Raw genomic sequence first — 21209 nt, 5'->3', positions numbered from 1 at the left:
ATGAACATCCTCACTGTTCATGTCCACGCCAACCAGACTTAACAATAGAGGTGATGTAAGTACAGTGCTTCCCACCCGTTCTTTTTTTTTTTATTCTAATTTCCTGCTTCACTGGGCATCCTATGGAGATAAGTGGGGGGAGGGGCCCTATTCCGGGGGTAATATACACCCTCAGCATGACATCACACTTGCTATGCAACACCTACTATATGAGTTTGTGCATGAGTGTGTGGACACTGACCAAAAATAAATGAAGATTTCTCAGGGGGCTGTTTACGCACCATTGCTTCTGAAGAGGAAATGCAGCAAGGGCTGTTCAAAGAATGGGACCAGAAGAAATAACAGCGAACTTTGTCCCTAATAGAGATCATAATTAAAGTTACGAGCAGCAATTGCAATTGTCCTTGCAACCACTTTATCAGGGCAAATCTGCAAAATGATGACTGTATTAAGCTTTCTCCTTTAGATTTCCCCAGGAGGAGTTTGTTAAAATAAGAGCTCTGAAATTCAGCCCAGGGAGTGACTCCAACCAAAATGGACACCTTCGTGTTTCATTTTCAAATATAGGTCCTTTGTATTTTCATACATAAAGACGTTTATGTTTCAACTTACGTGTCATGTCTGCTTCTGGGTCCTCATTCCGCTCCTCACAAGACAAGTTCGCCATTCACAAATTCAAATATTGGCATATTTTTAAGGGCCACATATCCTCCGTTATTCACTCACTGTTTGTATCGGGCCAAGGGCCAAAGTGATGATACTCTTGTAGTAGTGTAGCAGCAGTATTGCTTTGGCGACATCTTATGGCATCTTGATGCCAAAGAATTATGTTGAATTGAGTTAAGGAGCTTCATTTCAACAAAAGTAGTGCTTTGCTGCTGTATTTTATGATATTATTTTTAGCAGAAGAACACTGTAATTATTACCAGTTACTTAAAGACTGGCCAACATTTGCTGGAGTCGTGATTTGATCCCACTAACTAACTACCGTATTTTCACGACCATTCGATGCACCGTATGGTTGGGCGCAGTCTCATTAATGGGTGCTATTTCTGTATTTTACACATAGACAAAACGCACTGTATTATTGGGCGCGATTTTAAAGTGGTAAAACATACGGCAGCTTAAACATACGGCATGCATGCGCGCACGCTAAAAACACGTTAGCTTGTAGCATACGGTAGCATGCCAAGACATACAGATACAAGCTAAAAACACGTTTTTAAAAAGGCAACGAAGCAAAACGGAGTTCCGTTGTATTTTATTTAGCCATCGTACAATGTACTCACGTTTTTCGATCAATCATCACCCAGAAATCCATCAAAGTCCTCATCCTCTGTATCAGAATTGAACAATTGTGCAAGTACCGGTAATCCATCAAAAACGCCGTGTTCCCTCTCGTTGTCAGTCACTCTCATTGCACAGAAATGATGCCGGCTTTGCCAAAAACTCGAACAACAGTGCAAGCAGACACGTTCGTCCAAGCAGCCACAATCCATTCGCAAATTATAATTCGCTGCCTCTCACTCTTTGTAAAGTTGTGTTTGCCATCGATCATTCATTGTTCCCATGCCGCTCGCAACTTTACTTTGAACGCCCGGTTGATGCCGATGTCCAGCGGTTGGAGTTCTTTAGTCAAGCCTCCGGTAATAACGGCAAGCTCAGAGTTCATTTGCTTGACTTGGTTTTTCACCGCTGCTGTGAGATGGGCACGCATGCCAAAAGCATAACCGATGGCTTGAAGTTTGAACTGAGCTTCGTAGGCGTGTCTCTTTGTAGAATTTATTTTCGGGGGTTCTTAGAAACCAAAACCGAAGTTGTTTTGCAACAATGCACATAGCCACACTCTATACAGGTGTTGGTACCTGCTTGTAGCGTCGCTTTAGCGTCCACTTACACGCCCACCCTTCACTCATTGGCGGCCTGCTTCCCCGCATGCCTGTCACTCACGTCTGCCTTTTCTCTCTCTTTCTCTCCATATATGTATATATACACGCCCACCCTTCACTGATTGGCCGACTTCTTTGCCGCATGCCTGTCCACAGTCACTTCCGCCTTTTCTCTATATAAACAGCGTCGGCTGTCAGTCAGGTTTTGGAACTCAGCGCATAGACAAGACGCCCCGCATCATAAGGCGTCCTGTCCATTTTGGAGAAAATTTTAGACTTTTAATGGCGCCTTATAGTCGTGAAAATACGGTAACTAACTAAAAACCACTTCCTGTTAGCGACTTGCTACGAGCAACTTGGCAGCGTCTTCGCCACCGTTACTGTTTGAAGATATTGACAAAGATGTGAGCTGCAAATTTTCTCACTTTGAAAGTGTCAAATGGATCTCACAGCCTTTTCACATTGGTATAAGTCACTTTGATTTTCTTACAACGATCCAAAAATCAACTCTAAAATGCTATGGGCAACCTTTTCCAGAGGTCCAGTGTACAAATGTGATCCGATTACATGAATGATTCATGCAGGCCGAATGGTGTCAATTATTCATGTTTACAGTATCGAGCTCCACAGGGCACCTTTGACTGGTTGCCATGACGACAAAACATGTTTATAACTGGCCACGATTCCCATTCCTCTTCCAAGGAATTTTTTTTTTTTTTTAAACCGAAAAAAAATAAACTTGCATAGGCTGTGTTATGTTGTTGGTTAACCATTTGCAATTGGGGGTGCAGACAATAAACAGACCCCTCTCACGGACAAAAAACCAAACACGTGGATGTGGGAAGAAGCCGCAGTACCAGCAGATAATTACGCGAGGAAGAACAGGAAGAGTATGCCAACTGCACACAAAGTCTGAGCTTCAACCTCAGAACCGCTTGACAGTAAGGCTGACACTAAAGCGCTTTCATTTCATCTTATGATTTAAAAAAAAAAAGTCTTTATTCTTCTATCAAGGTCATAAAAGAGTGTCGAAGATTTGCGTGGAAGTCTTTTTGTTGTTGTTGTGTTGAGGATTTTTTTTCCAATGTGTGGGATTTTGGACGGAGGAGAGGCTGAGTGAGATTTCAAGTGACAGCCGTTTGCATACCAGCCCCCCCCCCCACACACACACACGCACGCACACAAATATAGAGACCTTGGGCTGTGTTTGGACCGTTACATTCCCGCTTTTGGCGTCCCTTCCCCCGCACTACACCGCATGTGCATGGAGCCGCCACAATGACGTGACAAAGTGCAGTGATTGCTTTTGCCGTATTGTCAACGACACCCCCACCTACCCTCCCCAACATATTATTACCGCCGTTGCCGCGCATTAACCTTTTCCCTTCCTTCCCATACACTACCAAGACTGTGATGAATAAGCCTTTGCTGTGCCGTGAAAAAATCTCGCCAATCTCCGTCGCCCGCCTGTACCTCCGCGATGCCACTCGGTTTATTAATCCGGCCAAAGGTGGTCACGTGGTCACGTGGTTCCTGTTCTGCAACTCACGCCCGCTGCATTTCGACATGTTTTTTTTTTGTTGTTGTCTCCGGTCAAAAATGGAATATGGAAATGATGCGGCGTGATGTTTCACTGGTTCTTGGAAGCATTTCATCAACTTGGTGGGTGAAGAAGAGGTGCCACTCCACTCCCCTGTGGCCAAACTGTGCTTTAAAATTAAAGGCATCCAGTGTTTTCATGCCTTGGGAAAGATGAAAGATGAAGCTCCGGAGTAGGGACGTTTATTTCTACTGTGTATGGCGGTCTGAATAACTTGTACACACATTTTTTATTTAGCAAAATTCAATCAGCCAACCTGCCATGCATGTTTTTAGAATGTGGGAGGAAATCGGAGTACCCGGAGAAAACCCACACAGGCACGGGGAGAACATGCAAACTCCACAGAGAAAGGCTGGAGCTGGAATCGAACCCTCCACCTCTGGACTGTGAGGCCGACGGGCTAACCAATCGATCACCCGTGGCAAATTTATTCCGTAAAAATAGCAGTTTTCATCACATTTTCAGAAAATCAAGCTGAAATGGCACATTTTTATCTTTGCAACTTGAGCAACACCTGTTGACCTGTTGAAATTTAAAAACAACCCCCCCCAAAAAAAAATAACCAACCAACCTACCGCACGCCGTGTCTCCACAATGACTTGATCCCCCCCCAGGCCCCCACTGGAATTTGTTTTTTTATTTCGATATTTTCCCCAAAAGGCTTTAAAAAAAGGTTTAGGACTGCTAGGAAACCTTCCCCAAACACATCAGGTCCACTTCCTCATCTTTTCCTCCTCACATGTTGTTAATGTAATGGTTCCATAGCATCATTTACGATACAGAACTCCCGTGGAATGTTTCCCACAGGGTTTGATTATCGCTCAGCTGATTATTCACACCGCATGCAGGCAGGTAGGTGGATTACTTGTGCCTTTGTACTGTCGCGGTGTACAAACACGTGTTTTGTTTTCACAGGAAAATATCTGTGGGATTACACCAGCAAAGCCTGGTCTAATGAGCCAGGAAATGTCACACAACAATACGGCTTGCCTTGTGTTTAGGTGCAGCGCGTTTGGTCAGATTACCGGAGACGAACCAACGCGAATCAGGCATATTCCCCCTGGTGGGATTTCTTCTGTATTTCTATAGATGTACTGTATATACATATATATATATGTATATATATATACAGTATATATACAGTACAGTGGTGCAATGCGGGGCGATGTGCCGAGTGCGTACATGCAGCTGGTGGCTCCCGCGAGACTGCAGGTTTCCATCTTTTGGGAAGAGACAAGCATATGGACACCCATGGAAAATCGTGGGCAATAATTTATAGAAACCTGATTAAGTGTGCGGGTTCAAATCACATTTTAAGTGATGTACAAATTGTAAAAAAGAAGATGTGGTAAAACTAATATAAAGTAAAATCAGTTTCCATTTCTTTTTAGCAAGTATCATGGAACTTGACATGCTTGATTTGTTTTCGCGGGCCACATAAAATGATGTGGCGGGCCAGATCTGGCCCCCGGGCCTTGACTTTGACACCGGTGCTGTAAAGGGATGCAGTAGATATAATCAGGCGGTGCTCATAACAATTTTGCCGTGGTTCTCAAATGAACACCAGAAGTGTTGTTTGATGCTCATATTTCTTCCCCAACCCCCACCTCATGAATGACCTTCAAGATGTTTAAAAGAGTGATCAAATGAGATCAATTATCGTTCTTTCAAATGTTGACTTCAATTTCCTAACAATAATATCATTCCAACGCGGTAGCTTAGCCAAACAATACGATTTACGGCTTCATAAAAAGACGCATTCCACATAATTGGGCATTGCGTGCTGGTGTCTCCATCAGCAACCGTTTCATTTTTTCACATGACACCTTCAAAAAATGGATTACCCACCCCTGACTTACAGAATGGGACTGAGCGATCAGCTGCTTTGGTGCAGTTCTCAAGTCTAGCGGCTCTGGAACCCAACCTTTGTTGTACCACCCGTTGTTTTATATCTTTTGACAATCATTGAAGCCCGCCGAAGATGCAATTTCAAACTCGTCATGGCTTGCCGGAGTCTTTAAACTTTAGGAATTGCCTGGTCACCCTTTCCAGACAGACAGACATATATCAATTTCTTTCTTTCTCATCGGTTCTTGAATTTCTTTGGATAGTGACAATTTTTGCAGCTTTCTGAGATCATTTGGGCTACTTTTATCATCTCAGCCAAGTTCTGTTTAAGAGATTTCTTGACTGAACACAATGCATTGTGGAAGAAAATGTTATTTTTTGCAAGTTAGCTTGCTCTAGCTAACATGCAAACAGTAGCCTCCAAGACATCCCTCTGGACTCCTCGCGACAAAGGCCACGAAATAATTTTCAAGCGGTTGTCCTCGATTTTTCCGCGTCCGTCTCCGCCATGCCGCGCCGCATCCACTTTGTCGTCCAATTACTTGAACGACTCGCGCGTGAATATTCATGCCGAGTTCATCTTGTGGCATCTCATGATGCCGCATGGTGAGTCACACAAGCGGGCGCCACTCAGAACCGCATCAGAGGACACACTTGTACTCCCGCCGCGTTCCATGTTTTGTCGTAGTACACTCGGCTGTAGCATTGTCATGTGAGCAATCGATTAAATCTGGAATTCAAAAGTTATTTTTCCACAAAATCAAGCCAACCACCCGCAACTGAGCTTCACGAGTGAGATTTCTTCATGAAAATGTCGATATTTCTTACGACTATCATTATCATGCCACTTACTTATATTCGGAATGATATTTAATATCATTGTACATCATGTATTTGTGGCCCGCATAATAAGATGAGATGGGGTGTTCTCATTGTAGGATGGCTGCAAGGAACACGTAACTTGGCACGGCTCTGTGCACAGACGACCAGCCCAAACAAAGAAGCTCAAAGTCGTGGTTGAAAATAGAACAATGTTGTTTTTGGGGGTTTTTTTGTTTTTTGTTTGCTTCTGTGACATTTCTAACTTGGCCTGCTGCGTCTTCTGCTGTGAATGATGCGGCACTTTGTTTCCGCTTATGCATTTCACAACGTTCATGCCGTTGCCCTCCGGTAAGTACGAAAATGTCCAACATATCGCTCATTCCATCTCTTGCTAGAAGGTTGATGTGCTACAATGCAAAAATATAAAAAGTAGAAATGTGTCAAATGATGTACAAAAATGTTGCTTATTGTGTCTGTGGGATTTCGAAGACATCTTGGTGTGTGCATTGTAGTGACTGATGCACACTTTTGTTTTCCACACAAGTACAAATATGTCATGTTTTGTGCCATTTTTAAGACCTTTGAAGAAGAGGATTGAGATTTTTGAGCAGAATTAAGGCTTTCCTTTTCTGTGACTGATGAATTTCATTGTTGATTGTGTGTGTGACATTTCGAAGACCTTCACACACACAAAAGTAAGTGCAACATGATTTTTTTTAAAAAGGAGAATTGTGGTCTTCCTTTTGGAAAATGTGACTTTTTTAAGACTAGCCTTATGAGAGTGGAGAATGGAATTTCACTGCTTGTTATCATGCATATGCACGCTCGTGTGGTGTGAGCTTTGGCATTTGCCATCCTTTTGATTAGCGTAACAAGAGAGCTGATAAATAGCCTCTGTTATCAGGATGAAATTTGACTAAGCACTTCGCAAATCCGTACGATGTGTTCGCATGAATGCAGATGGTTGCCGGAGGCTTCAGATGACTTTTCCGGCTACAGGTAGGTCAATAAAAATATCAGTCTTGACGGCTGATACCAACGCATCTGCAGTTAGCCAGCATCACCATTTCAGTCCGACTTGTATGGATGAATGGATGGATGGAGGGATGACTGCAACCATGTATTTCTAATCATCTCTTAGACATGGATTTTTTTATTTGGTTGTTTTTTTTTGTTTTGTTTAAGATAAGATAAGATATCCTTTATTTGTCCCACACTGGGGAAATTTACAGCCTCCAGCAGCAAGAATGTGGGTAGAAAGAAGAAAGAAGAAAAACAAACAGACACCGTTCAATTAAGTGCAATATAAATACAAAAGGGATAAATCGCAGTGCTATTTACAATTGTTTTTCACATCATGGAATTATTATTATTATTATTGTTGTTATTTTTATTCAGCAGCCTGACAGCAGTCGGTAGGAACGAGCGTCGGTATCTCTCCTTGCAGCGCGGGTGTAACAGTCTCTGGCTGAAGGAGCTACCTAGTGCTGTCAGGGCGGGCTGGAGAGGGTGGGAGGGACTGCCCATCATAGCCTTTAGCTTAGTTAGCATCCTTCTGTTGCCCACCTCTTTTTAGCTTGTGTATCTAATTTTGTGAACTGTGAGTGTGTTTTGTACATGTACTGTACCTATGTGGGGTGTACCTGCAGATTTTACACGAATATAAATTAGTATAAAACAGTGGCGGGCCGTGCATCTCAACCTTAGGCCTTCAATGACGTCACATACACGAACACAATACAGTATAGGCTCGTCAAGCAGCACTTAATTTCAGGAGCATTTAAAACCATCAAGTATGCATTCACAATTAAGAGCAGGAAACTAAATATATACAGTAGATATTGTCAAAAATAAAAAGATGATTTAAAAATAATAAGTAAAATGCCACCCAAATTACGCTGTGTGATCTTAAACAAGTCTGTCCAATAAATTGCGCAATGTCGCAGTTTCATATAAGACCAACCAAACAATAGCAAAACAAACTATTTTTTGAAAATAAAGTAAACAGATCATTTGCATTTTGAGAATCGGCTACACAACAGCAAATAACTGACGATGTTGAGTAGCTGAGATTGAACGAACTTTAGTGCACGAAGGTGACTACAATGCAATCCATTATAAATTACAGGTGAGCAGATTTATTTGATACATTTTTGTAGCTTTGTCATTTTATTTCGTTACCATTAATTTAATACTAACGAAATAAAATGACAAGAAGAAATGTAAAATAAAATTAATTTACTCACCAATGTAGTGCCTGTTCACTGAGTGGCACATCTCCGCGAGTGTCCCCAAACGTTTTTAAACGCGCGTAGGTTGTAAGTGCCCAGCCGTGCTCTGATGTTTCCTTGCTGCCCTGGTAAAACAACTTCAATGGGTAAATCCAGTGTTGCTCCAAACACCAAATCGGTCCGCTGCAAGCAAAAGGCATTCCCAGCAGTACAATTTGCAGCGTTTCTCAGAGGCTGTGCGCCACGGGTACCGTTCATAATTGCTCGTCTGAAAATGACGGACAACCCCTTTTCCTTACTGGGACAGGCTAGCGAGCGCAGGAGTTGGGCGACCTCTTCGCACAATGTCCAGCTTTTCGTGGAATGTGGAAAGTAGTTCTGCAACCAGATCAACGTCTTCTCCTTCGGCCATTTTGGGGCAAAATGCAGCAACAGCTCCCTCTAGCAGGTGCTAATCCAATCACCGAACGCGCACGTCCAGTGTCGACGTAAGGCATTCCAGCTGGCCCCGGTGCGCAGACTCGTGATCTGATTGGCTGTTGCAAGCTGACTGTGCCCGTTCATTTACAGCGCACAGGGCCCTGCTCTGTTTCATTGAGCAAGTTTAGTTTACCTGACAACACAAGCTATCTGAAATATCATTGGTTAAAAACTCTACCATAATAAATAAGTTATTTATCGAGTGGCTTTCAATGTTATTTAAAATAACATTGAAAGCCACTCGACTAAGTGGAAATAATATGACGTAAAGAATACAGAGAATAATTTTGTTTACATATTTATGAAAATAAAATAACATGAATTAAATGTATGTTATTGTATGAATGTTTAGGCCAGCAGAGAAGGCCTTGCTGGCCCTGAGGGTCTGCCACTGGTATAAAAGTAAAACAATATTTTTCATGATCAAATTAATTTCATAATAACGCCCCACATTTGATTACAAATATCGTGACGTCATATTTCCGCCACTGCTAAATATTCAATTCAATGGAAGTGGTTTAAAAGGGTCTGAAATCTGAAACCCCCCTAAACGATCTCAGGCACCCTATAGACTTGTGTGGCCAATAACACTTCAACAATATTCAATTAGGCTCCATTTGATGTGAAACTATCTTTCAAGCCGCCACCTCCTTTGGTTCATTTTGCCGTCATTTCAAGCCCATTTGTTTCTGGAGTATTACTCGAGGCTGATTTAATTGCAAACCCCCCACGCCCCGTCACCATCCCCCACCCCACCCCACCTTGCCTGAACAGTTGGCCGCTATCTTTCCACAACACATTTCAACTGCTGCCCCACCACATATCCGAATCCTTGAACAATGACGAGCTTTTCTTCCTCTCATAGAGGACGGAATTAAAATTCAAAGGCAGGAGAGTCACTTCCAAGAATTTCTTTACGCGCGCGCGTGTCCGCGTGAGTGCGTGTGTGCGTACGTGCTTGTTTGTGAGTGTGCGCGCGCAGACGCTGTGTGGTGGGGATACAAAAAAAAAACCCTTGACTGATTTTCATCACATTCTTATTTATTTCATGCTTAGAGCTTGGCCTGACTTGTAAGGAGGTGCTGCTGCATGGATAGAGAAAGGAAGAAAAAAAAAACCTTCTGCCTTCTTATCATGATGCAACAGCGCCGTCTAGCACGGCAGATTGAGTATTACTTGCTTTTTGTTTTTGAGGTTGTTCGTGTTTGTTTTAAGAACGTCTGTTTTCATTTCGGGAGAATTGAGCAGCGGGGAAAGTGGTTCCCCCATGGGAAATAATGTAAATGGAGTTCCCGAGACAAACTGTCACCATCATAAAACCTTTATTAATTCTCCAGGTAATGTTTTGAAAGGGGACCTATAATGGAAAATTGACTTTTTAATGGCACATACAAATAGTTGTGTGTCTGGACTGGCTTCCCACCCCTCAAGTGTGAAATAAACAATCTTGTACATTTTTATTTAACTGCATGAAAACATGCTTGCGAGTGAGCCTTTCTACGTGGGGCTAATTTACATAAAGCTGTGAGTTTCTCTGCCCATGACAAGAGCAGCTAAGTTGGAGGAAGATCCAGAGCCACTTGCAAGCTGAAACAATATTGCGCACAATCACCCAGAGGAGTGACACCTCAGTCATCGTGTCAAACCCAAAAGGTAAGCAGAGCTGCATTGAGTTTGTTAGAATGCGCTGATTAGCACCCGCTTCCCATGAGCATCTGATAAGTGGTGCATACGTGATTGCTATTACCGAGTCACCTAAGGAAGATACATTATTTGTAACAAATAAACAACAAATCAATAATAATTTCACTGCACAGTGGTACAGGAATCACTCGTCTAGTGTATGAAGTGCTGCCTCCTCAAGTGAAAATACTCATCTTTCCAGCCATACCATCACTCAGCTGCACGGGGGAGGCCTCTTAAAACGTGATCATTTTAGGTCAACAAGAAATAATAATTAATATGCCATTAAAACACTAACGGTGTTCGTTATTGTTTTAGCGCCATCATCTGACATACTGCCAACAAGTGCATGCTAGGCTGAGTTGCACTGTAATTGTTTGAGGGAGTAAAGCATGAGGCAGTGACGTTTCGTGTCCCTTCCCTCTTTATCTAGTATGTTCCATGTGGGTGACACGTGTTCTGCGTTGTCGTCTTTCTCTTCAATGGAGATGATTAAAAATGTACACGGTCCCAACAAGGCGCCCCACCCTCATGAAAATTTAGTGGCAATAGCCTCAGGTGAGTTTCAGGTTGGGGGATTAATTTTTTAGGAGCTACGCAACACAGCAACAGCTGAGGGCTCCTAGTGTGTGTCATCATTGTGCCGCCGTGTTTCTTGTACCAATGCCGACTTTATGTGGGACAAAAAGCCGGCATCAGCGAAGATGACGCTTTGGATGGCTCCACTTGTTTATTTCCTGCTGCTTGTTGACAAGGCGGTGGATCAAAAAGGTGAGCGTGTTGTCGTCGCTCGCACGCACGCGCAACAAGGTTGCTTCTGTGTCAGTTTAAGGTTTCGATGTGCAAGATGAATTCTGAGCCTGCAAGAAAAAAGGTTCAATGCAGTGAGGGTTTTGAAAGAAGCAGAACTTAAATTGTGCTGTGTAGTACGCTCATATCTAATCCAGAAATAAAGAAATGAAATGTACTTGTCTTGAATTAAAAAATATGGAAGGGGTCTTGTCTTTTGCCAACCAAACAAACATCCATCCATCCATCCATTTTCCGATCCGCTTATCCTCACAAGGGTCGCGGGGGTGCTGGCGCATATCCCAGCCGTCTTCGGGCAGTAGGCGGGGGACACCCTGAAGCGGTTGCCAGCCAATCGCAGGGCGCACAGAGACGAACAACCATCCGCGCTCACACTCACACACAGGGACAATTTAGAGTGTTCAATCAGCCTGCCATGCATGTTTTTTGGAATGTGGGAGGAAACCGAAGTACCCACTGGAAACCCACACAGGCCCGGGGAGAACATGCAAACTCCACACAGGGAGGCCGGAGCTGGAATTGAACCTCTGCACTGTGAGGTCGACTTGCTAACCACTGGACCACCGGGCCGCACCCGAACAAACATGTAAGATGAATTAGAGGCCCAAATTAAAGCAAATATACTCCAGTTAAACCCTTTCATACACCCTGTAACATGATAACATGATAAGCCGTCCACTGTAGTAACAGCGCTTGTGATCTTTTCAGCTGTAAAATGTGGCGGCATCCTCTCGGCCCCCTCCGGCAACCTTTCCAGTCCAAACTTCCCAGGCCTCTACCCGTACAACATCCACTGCTGCTGGCTCATCGTGGTGCCGGAAGGTTCCTCGGTGCTGCTCACGTTCCACCACTTTGAGCTGGAGTACCACGCCAGCTGCGCCTACGACCACGTCAAGATCTATAACGGTGTGGCCGGCGACGAGGGCAACCTGCTGGGTACTTTCTGCGGCGACGCCGCCCCACCGGCTTTCACCTCGTCCTGGAACGTCATGTCGGTCATCTTCCGCTCGGACCGTCATGTGGCGCACAGGGGCTTCAGCTTGAGCTACAGGAAAGGTACGTCAACGATCTTCAATGAATGAATGTAAATTTGCAAAACAGCAGAGACATTTCTCAAAACGGTGAGCACAAAATAGAGCAAAACATCATGGTTCCTCGGCAAAATGCATTTTCTTTCTCAAAACCTTTCATGCATCTTTCAAAAGTCAATATTTGTGTCACTGCGTCGGGATAACACAGTCATGCTGCTTCGTCAAGTTGTCAATACAACAGTGCACTCTGGAGGGAGGTTCTGATGTCAACTGCAGCAGAGGTTTTGATAACAAACTCAGTCTTCGAAATTGAAAGTTGGACCTTTGTAATTGTGGAAATTGATTGCGAGAGAGTGGGCAAGATTCACATTTCACTTTTACCTTTTGCAGTGCCATTTTCTTCCAACCATTTTATTGTAAGACAGAAAGTAAAAGACAGCACTGCATAGCACAAAGAAAAAAAAATTGGTAAAAAAAAAAGAAAAAGAAAAGGAGAAATGTGAATGTGGGACAATCTCCTTCAAGGGAAGTTCAACCCCAAAATTTTCTTTGGAATAAATAGATCGATAGATACAGTAGTTTGATAGATAACGGGTGACCAAACGTACTGGGTGTCATCTATCGTGCGAATCTAATCTGAGTTGTCCTCGCATTTTTTTTTTTCATGCAGACATGTGCGGCGGCGTGCTAACGGGCCTGTCGGGCGTCATCTCCAGCCCGGGTTACCCCGCGGACTACAGCAACGATGCCGACTGCACGTGGCTCATCCACGTGTCCAACGGCAGCGCCGTCACCCTTCTCTTCCTGGACTTCCAGATGGAAAACAACGAGGGATGCCACTTTGACTACGTGGCCCTGTTCGACGGCCCCACCGTGACGCACCGCCACCTGGGCACGTACTGCGGGGCCAACAAGCCCCCCGCCACCATCACCACCGCCAGCCAGCTACTGCTCGTTTTCAAATCCGACTTCAACATCGGGGGACGGGGGTTCAAGGCCTATTACTACTCAGGTACTGCTTCTCATCTTGTAGAGTTCCCCAAATCCCAAGGTTATTAAAAAAAACAAACAAACAAAAAACTAAAATCTAATTTGAAAACCATTTTCATGAACGAAATAAAATAAAAACAACAGTGCTTGATTAAAAAAATTACATCCTTGCACTCAACAAAATACTGTCCGATTAAAACTAATACTAAAACAGGCAAAAATAAATAAATAAATAAATAAATAAAAGAATTATTGCTTTGTCCGACATCTCCCCCAACCAGGCGAATGCCAGCAGGTTCTGTCAGACGTGTGCGGCAACTTCAGCAGCCCCAACTTCCCGCAGATCTATCCGAACAACATCAACTGCCACTGGAGCATCTCACTGGCGGCCGGCTACCGCATCAAGCTCTTCTTCCCCGTCGTGGATCTGGAGGGTCGCAACAGCCTGACTGATGCGTGCGACTACGACTGGGTGGCCGTGTACGACGGTGACGGGCAGGCGGCAGACGCGCTGCTCGGACGCTGGTGCGGGGCAGATAGGCCGCCGGCATTCCTTTCCCGGGGGAATAAGATGCTGGTGGTGCTGAGCACTGACAGGGACGAGGCGCACGGAGGATTCGCCGCTTCTTATCTCGGGGGTAAGGTTAATTGGTTGCTTCTTGGCGGAATGCTTGGTTCCGGTTCCGGCCCGCAGGCCGTGTGTTTGATACCCCTGATTTAAGCCATACGCACACACTCCTGCTGCAGTAGGCGGTGTACATCCGAAAGTGGCTGCCACCCGATCACAGGGCACACAATAACCAACAAGTATTCACACTCACAATCACACCAGAGTACAATTTAGAGCGTTCAATCAACCTACCATGAATGTTTGCGGAACGAATGGAGGAAAGCTGGGTGTTTGGCGTGGCTCTTCTGTGAGACGTGCCCAATCGATTTTTGTGTCATGCTGCCAAAGTTCTTTGCCCTTCCGTAGTGGTGCCCGTGAACGTGAGCTGCACCAGGTCAGAATTCACCATCCTAATACCCCAGCACTCGCTACCCCAGTTGGACCGCGAACGCATCTACTTAGGTAACCCCACATGCACCGCCCAGCTGACGGCCACCTCCTACAAGATCCTCGCCCAGTTCGTCAACTGCGGCACGGCCAGCCAGAAGCACCGCAACGTCACCATGCTGGTTAACAAGCTCTACATTGACTTCTCCGACGGCGGGCGGCGCAACGTGCAGGAGTACAAAGTGCAGTGCGACGCCATGCGCAAGGTGGCCTCGGTGTCCATCGTCTCGGCCGAGGAGCGCCGGCTCGAGCGGGAGGCCATGCGGGGCGAGACCGTCGCCGCAGGGGGCGAGGAGGGGCGCGTCGACGAGCCCCACGACCTCAGCGATATCGTCTTCATTAGCATCTGTGTCCTGGCCGTCATCCTCATGGTGATCGCCATTGTCTGGCTCGTTTTGCTTTAATAATAATAATAATAATAATACATTTTATTTATAAGCGCCTTTCAAGACACCCAAGGACACTTTACAATAACAAAAAACACAAAACAATACGGGTTGAGCAGCGGCAGCCAAAACGTGCCAGCGTTCACTCAACCCGGAATGTTGAAGATGTCAGCTCTCTCTTCATCAGTCACATTATTAGGGACGCATAACCGTTCAATTTAATGTAAAAATTGGATCCAAAACTGTAGCTTTAACTTGAAATACATAGTCGTAAACTAACAACAAAAATACCATTTCACTTGACAGAAATGGGCTACTTGATTTTTTATTTTTAAAAATTTTAAAGAGGGTCTTTCTAGACATCACTTAAAGTAAACACCGTTTTAAAATAAAAGATCAAATTAAGAAACTCTTCTTTTTTTTTTACTTGACATATTTATCTGTGAATGTAATGGTAAAAATCAACATACTGTGCATAATGTGCTGCGATCTGGTTTTTTTTTGTTGAAATTCAAATTTTCAATACAGTATAAAAACAAAGTGCAATTAACAATAATGAAATTAACAATGATAACAAATTGATTATTTACATTGAACACAATAAAAAAAATACATTGGGGCATAAAAAGCAGATTCATTGTTAGACGCCTATCTCTTATACTTGGACACCAGCTGGGCAACTGAGGAGTGGTCCCGCTTCAGCTGAGCTCTGAGCTCAGGCTGCCGTCTAAAGGCGAACACCAGCGTTCGCACCGTCCTCCGGTAAGAGCCGCTGACCAGCCGGCCGCTCTGGTGGAACACCTCCCTCTCCGTGTTGTCCACTAGACCGCAGTCCTCCTAGCAGTCAAGAAGGGAAATACAAAAAAAAACCAAAAACAAATGCACAATTAATAGTGCAGCTGCAACACCTGGTGGGCACGATGGAGGAGATACCATTAAACTTGTTCTGTTGGAGCTGACAGAAGATCTTATCTGTGTCTGCCTGCAATGTTTTAACACAGACATTTTGTATGCAACAAGACCATGGGGAAGAAAAGTGAAATCGTGGTGCCTTGAAAAACAAGTGACCTGACTTACAATTTTTTGGAGCGATACCACCAGTCATTCAGCATATTTTTGTTTTGACTTGCGAGACAGCAAATTGGCAGATCGTGAACAATTCTTCATTAAAGAGGCTTCAATCTGTTTAATGTCACTCCTGGCTTAAGTTTAATGTCAAAATAAACATAAAATAAAAGAGCACTTCACCTTGAGAAACCATTGGACTTTGCCTTCCAAGAACTCGATGCTAACACAAAATGCTATAGACGGGCTAACAAATAGCATTTATAGTTTCAACGTTATAACCCTTTAAGCAACGGATATTTGAAAACGGTCAACACATGTCAACAGACAATGTGACAATACGTGAAGGCATTCTCTTTATCCGCTGCAAAACAATGACTAATACTGCAGGTTACTGAGGCAGTTAGAATACAGTAGGGTCAAAAATGGGGGAAATTTGTTTCTCAGGCGGCATGAACTCCCACCTCAGAAGATTGAAAAAATCCCGGGTGGATGTGGTCTGACTACGGTTGTTACAGCAGCCCTCACCTTGAGCTCCAGAGCTTTGGCCAAAAGTCTCCTGGCGTTGCTCCTCAGGCCTTCTGACTGCTTGTCCGAGCGCACTTCAATGGACGGCTTATTGGAATTCTCCTCCACAAACGTCCTCCAGGCTGTGTACACCACGGCAGCCGCCGAGCTGACCTCAGGCTCTGCGTGCTTCCGTAGTTTGTTGACGGTGTGACCTGAGGAAGACAAGAAGTAAAAAGAAAATAAGTCAAGACTTTTAAGGCCATCAATTTAAACGTACAGCCTTAGCTTTGAATGTGATTTATTATTATTATTATTATAGCAGACAACTGAAGTGGATGACACGATAACTTCCATGTCATCTTCATCAACTCAAGACTTTATTAAGTCAAGGAAATGCAATATTGTTCAATGCACTGATCTCAAGCCAATGGCTTTTTAGTTACTGTTGATAAATGTGAAAGGCCGACCTTACGACAATTCCATTTCCATGCCTTCATAAACTGTTGAGTTTATTTTTATGGGAGATGATAAGGAAAAGTATTTTATTTTACACAAAATCCTCAGACTTTCGTTGTGAGTGCCTACATTGGTAAGTCAGCATTGTTTTCATAATAATACCTATTTTTGTGGACTTCAGCACCTCCTTGGACGGCATCTTCTTGCTTAGGTCGGTCAAGGCATTCAGTATGTTGTCCCTGCTCTGTCCCGGCAGCTCCAGCGAGGATTTATAGCGCAATATGTCTTCAATGACGACCACCCTCTGGAGAAAAAATTCATTAGCTTGCTCATTCATATTTGGGTTGCATTGAAGGAAACATGCACCCCCCTCCGCCCCCCAACTCACTCGTAGGGATTCTATGGTGGCTTGCTTGTAAATCTTCTCAGTGCTCCTCGACGTTTTAGGCGTCTTTCCCTTAGATAGACGCACCACAAACTTGTCCATCTTTAAGAGTTGTTGACGAAATGTTCACGTGAGGTTATTTTGAGGAACACGGAAGCAAAACATCTGCTGGTAAAGCTAGCCGCAGCTAGCAGTGCAGGGCTACCTATGTTGCATTTAGGAGTAGTCGGAAATATAACAATCTCGAGAGTAGGGTACGCGAGTTGCCCTAGGTTTTTGTTCATCTTTGTGGTTTAGTTACGTTTCTATTCTGAATACATTATTAAAACGCATCATGAAGATTTCATATTCAACGTCACATTGTTTCATGATGCAATTAAAATGCATATTCGACCGACACACTCGAAAGGCAGACACATTTTTTCTGAATTGTATGCTGCTATATTTTTAGCTCTTTTGTATTTTCATCACTCTAAGCAGTTTTAAGTTTAGAGGCATATTTGAATCAAAATTCATCTTAACTCAGCACCAAACGTACAGTTTTAAAAATTCGCGAGCTTCTAACGCATCAAAATAGTTCCTCGGTGTCTCGCGAGAGTGACGCGCACCAAAACGTTCATTGCCAAATAAACAACGAGAACTCGGAGTAGATTAGGTTCTCGCGAGGACTTGATCCGATTAAGGAGGAAGAGGAAGCGAGCGTGTTGTGTTTGTTTTGTTTTCCGTACACAAAAATGGGGATTGTGTACGGGTTCGTATGCATTTTGGGGTTCTTTGGGGTTTTGGCCGGGGCGTCATCGGACGTGTTCGACAGCGTTTTGGGAAGCACGCTGTCTTGCCATCGCTCTTGTGAAATGACGTATACTCTACACACGTACCCGCAAGTGAGTAGTCGCTACATAGTTGACTAGCTTTAGTTTAGGCAGTGCATTTAGCTTACTGCTTGTTTTTAAATATGTCATGTCTTGTAGTCCGTGTTTAATGGACCTTTGTGGTGGTTTTTGTGTATGTGTGTGTGCATTCCAAGGAAGAGGAACTCTACGCTTGTCAGCGAGGCTGTCGGTTGTTCTCTATTTGCCAGTTTGTTCGTGACAGTAAAGACTTGAATCGTACCACGGCCGACTGTCAGTCAAGTAAGTCATAAAATGGCCGCCGTTTACTTAGGTGTCAGTGGATTTACATTCACCTGGAACCGGTACTTATAAATTGAAGGAGGGGAGGGTGTTTACATGTTTCTACAATGAAAGAGAGTCACTTGATGCTTGCTGTATAAAAAAACAAGGGTAAATAGCACACAAAAATGGGGCCGAATCTTTCATTTATTCTGAAATTTTTGTTGACATATCCTTTGTTGTCTGTCCTGAATCCTTTTTAAACTATCTATTACAGCCTGTCAAGAAGCCTACACCCAAGTTAACGAGCAGTACGCGTGCAACCTTGGCTGCCACAACCAGCTACCTTTTGCTGAGCGACGCAATGAACAGGTGCGCACCATGTCTGTCCGAATACGGACCTTCCACTCAGAATCAATGTCATCTTCATTGGTCAAGTACGTTAAAACACAAACAGAATTTGTCTCTGGTAGTTGGATTCACTGTATTATAGCAATTAAAAACACAAGGACGCTAAATGTACATTTTGGCCATATACACAAATGCACAAAATACGAATATACACATTTATATATAACCAGGCTTTATAGTTGACTGAGCGAGCTTGAGGCATATTCTCAAATGAAGCGAAGGACTAGTGTTGTGGCCCTATAATTATGGTTCGGGCATTTTAGGTTTTTTTATGTCTGCTTCCTTGTTCCTTGTGTAATTTCTTGATGAGCTACATTCCGTATCACCTCACCAACCCGTTGAGGTCCCTGTTATTGGAACAAATTCACTCTTAACATGTCTCAGACTCCTGGCTCCCGAGAAAGTGCAAGCGATTGTCCGAATAAGATGACATACAGTACTTGGAATGTAACCTGAGAGAGAAGTGTGAGCTAACACCAGAGATTCTCGGCACTCGCTTGGCAAAGCCCCTTTAAGGCAAAACACGAATGGGTGAATTTGAGGGCTGTGCGCTCTCATATTGTTCCATTTAGCTTGAAGCAATGGTGCCGAGGATTCACCTGCTGCACCCGCTGATATTTGCGCGGGACTTGTGGGAGGACGTGATGAGTCAGGCGCACAGCATCATCACGTCAACATGGACCCTTTATCTCCAGGCCGACGACGGCAAAGTAGTCATTTTCCAGGTGTGTGACACTGTATGGGGAAAAAACCCCCAAAACAAAACACGTGACTGCTTTTCAACAATATGTGATAGTGTATACATGTGTGTTCCGCTTGTCAGACTGAATTAATTCTGTTTTTCTCTCAGTTTGAAACAGAGAAAGAGGATGACTCCCCCGAAGTGCAAAAGACACGTAAGCACACATTTGTCACTAGAAATAATATAGCGTCTGACGTTCATGTGATGGTCTTTGTTTGTTTTTTGGGGCGTATCCTTTGAAGTCTCTGATGTGAACAGCCCCGTCTACAAAGACTACGAGCGTACGCTCATCCAAGAGCGGGATCGCGACATGAGCGCTGACCGCAGCTCTGATGATTACAACTTCTTCAGCTGCCTCTCAAGGTTTAATAGCACACTTTAATGCCAAGTGAACCATTGTTGAATAATTTTATACAATCGCACACTTAAATTAAAGTAACTGACCGAACCCAAAAGGTTTTTAATTGCCTATGGAGGCCACAAGATAATGGTAAAGCATTACTTATGTCAAAATGGAACTCCTCACTACACTTCAACATAATTCCTACACACCAAAATGCCACTAAATGGCATCGCGGCAACACTGCTATTGGAACGCTTTGTCATGCACGATAGCAGCACCCACAGTGACAGCGAGAAATGCAAATTCCTATACCAGTCGATGGGGAAAAAAGGAAAATGAGTCTTTGTTTTTTCATACGGTACTAAGCAGGTTGAAACATTTGCTCCTCAGGAACCCTTGGCTGCCAGGCTGGATTTTCACCACCACCTTGGTACTGTCTGTATTGGTCCTCATCTGGATCTGCTGTGCCACCGTGGCCACCGCCGTGGACCAGTATGTGCCCGCTGAGGTCAGTTGCTGCGAGGCCTTTGGGGATTGTAGCCCATTAACCAGTATGCGCTCCACAATCTTTCACACTTTGCAGAGAAATGGCACACAATATACCGTGCAGTGGTGCCTTGACTTAAGAGTTTGATTTGTTACATGACCATGCCATGCTTGTAACTTAACTTACTGGTAATGAATATTCTCGGTTGAGCTGAGGCCAGATGATGTCCTCCGATAAAGCACCTTCTCCTTGCAAGTCTTTATTTAGCATTTTTGTGTTTGACTGTCCAGGTATTACCGATTGTATTTTATTTTTCAGAAATTGAGCATCTATGGTGACAGGGATTTCTTCGCAGAGCAGAAGCTCATTCCGTACTCGCCGTCCTCCCTGTTCATCATCACCTCCAAAGGGCAAGGAGAAGTAAGCAGAGAGGCGGGGCCCCTTCCTTCCAAAGTAAATATTGGCCAGTCAGATGTGTAAAAAAAAAAAATGGTGGTGAGGTAATAACTTTTGACTCCTCGTGTCCTTGCATTGTAAGAGAAATAAAATATTTCTCGAATTAATTCCTCGTGCCCCTTACAATGCTTTTCAAATGGTTGCATTATAGTACTGTCATGCCAGTACTACAGAACTAATTGTTTTGACCACCAACCAGCCTGCCCCCTGCCCTAATTTTTGTTTGCGCTTGGTGACTGTGCTTATTTTTATTTTAGGCTTCTTTTGAGGTGATTTCATTCAGACACTGAAAACCTTTTTTTGATATGACATGCAATGTGGTAACCAAACTAACTCCCTGTTTGTTCTTGCCTTCTGACTGCCGTAATCTGCAGTTGGCAGAGTTAAACAATAAAAACGATTTGCTCTTAATTGA

General features: G+C 43.9%; 3 protein-coding genes across 3 annotated transcripts; 2 read left to right on the top strand and 1 right to left on the bottom strand.

Moving 5' to 3' along the window:
• The first annotated feature begins 11257 nt into the window (after window positions 1–11257).
• cdcp2 (CUB domain containing protein 2) lies at window positions 11258–14935 on the top strand. Its single transcript, XM_086129459.1, has 5 exons — window positions 11258–11324; window positions 12072–12419; window positions 13065–13406; window positions 13666–14022; window positions 14361–14935. Exons 1-5 carry the CDS (start codon window positions 11258–11260, stop codon window positions 14843–14845), a joined length of 1599 nt encoding a protein of 532 aa, XP_085985585.1. The 3' UTR covers window positions 14846–14935.
• Window positions 14860–17830, bottom strand: tceanc2 (transcription elongation factor A (SII) N-terminal and central domain containing 2). Its single transcript, XM_086128273.1, has 4 exons — window positions 17247–17830; window positions 17021–17162; window positions 16421–16614; window positions 14860–15664 (listed from the first exon to the last, which is right to left on the bottom strand). Exons 1-4 carry the CDS (start codon window positions 17343–17345, stop codon window positions 15476–15478), a joined length of 624 nt encoding a protein of 207 aa, XP_085984399.1. The 5' UTR covers window positions 17346–17830; the 3' UTR covers window positions 14860–15475.
• Window positions 17831–17903: 73 nt separating this feature from the next.
• Window positions 17904–21205, top strand: tmem59 (transmembrane protein 59). Its single transcript, XM_086129610.1, has 8 exons — window positions 17904–18127; window positions 18271–18376; window positions 18633–18727; window positions 19339–19491; window positions 19617–19662; window positions 19751–19871; window positions 20242–20359; window positions 20657–21205. The coding sequence occupies exons 1-8, from the start codon at window positions 17978–17980 to the stop codon at window positions 20816–20818; spliced, it is 951 nt and encodes a 316-aa protein (XP_085985736.1). The 5' UTR covers window positions 17904–17977; the 3' UTR covers window positions 20819–21205.
• Window positions 21206–21209: the final 4 nt, after the last annotated feature.

The sequence above is a fragment of the Hippocampus guttulatus genome, chromosome 14 (genome assembly GCF_054856545.1).
Source record: "Hippocampus guttulatus isolate MCC_2025c chromosome 14, RoL_Hgut_1.0, whole genome shotgun sequence".
NCBI lineage: Eukaryota > Metazoa > Chordata > Actinopteri > Syngnathiformes > Syngnathidae > Hippocampus > Hippocampus guttulatus.
The sequence above is the reverse complement of the archived record's forward strand: the minus strand, read 5'-3'. Positions and strand labels throughout refer to the sequence as shown.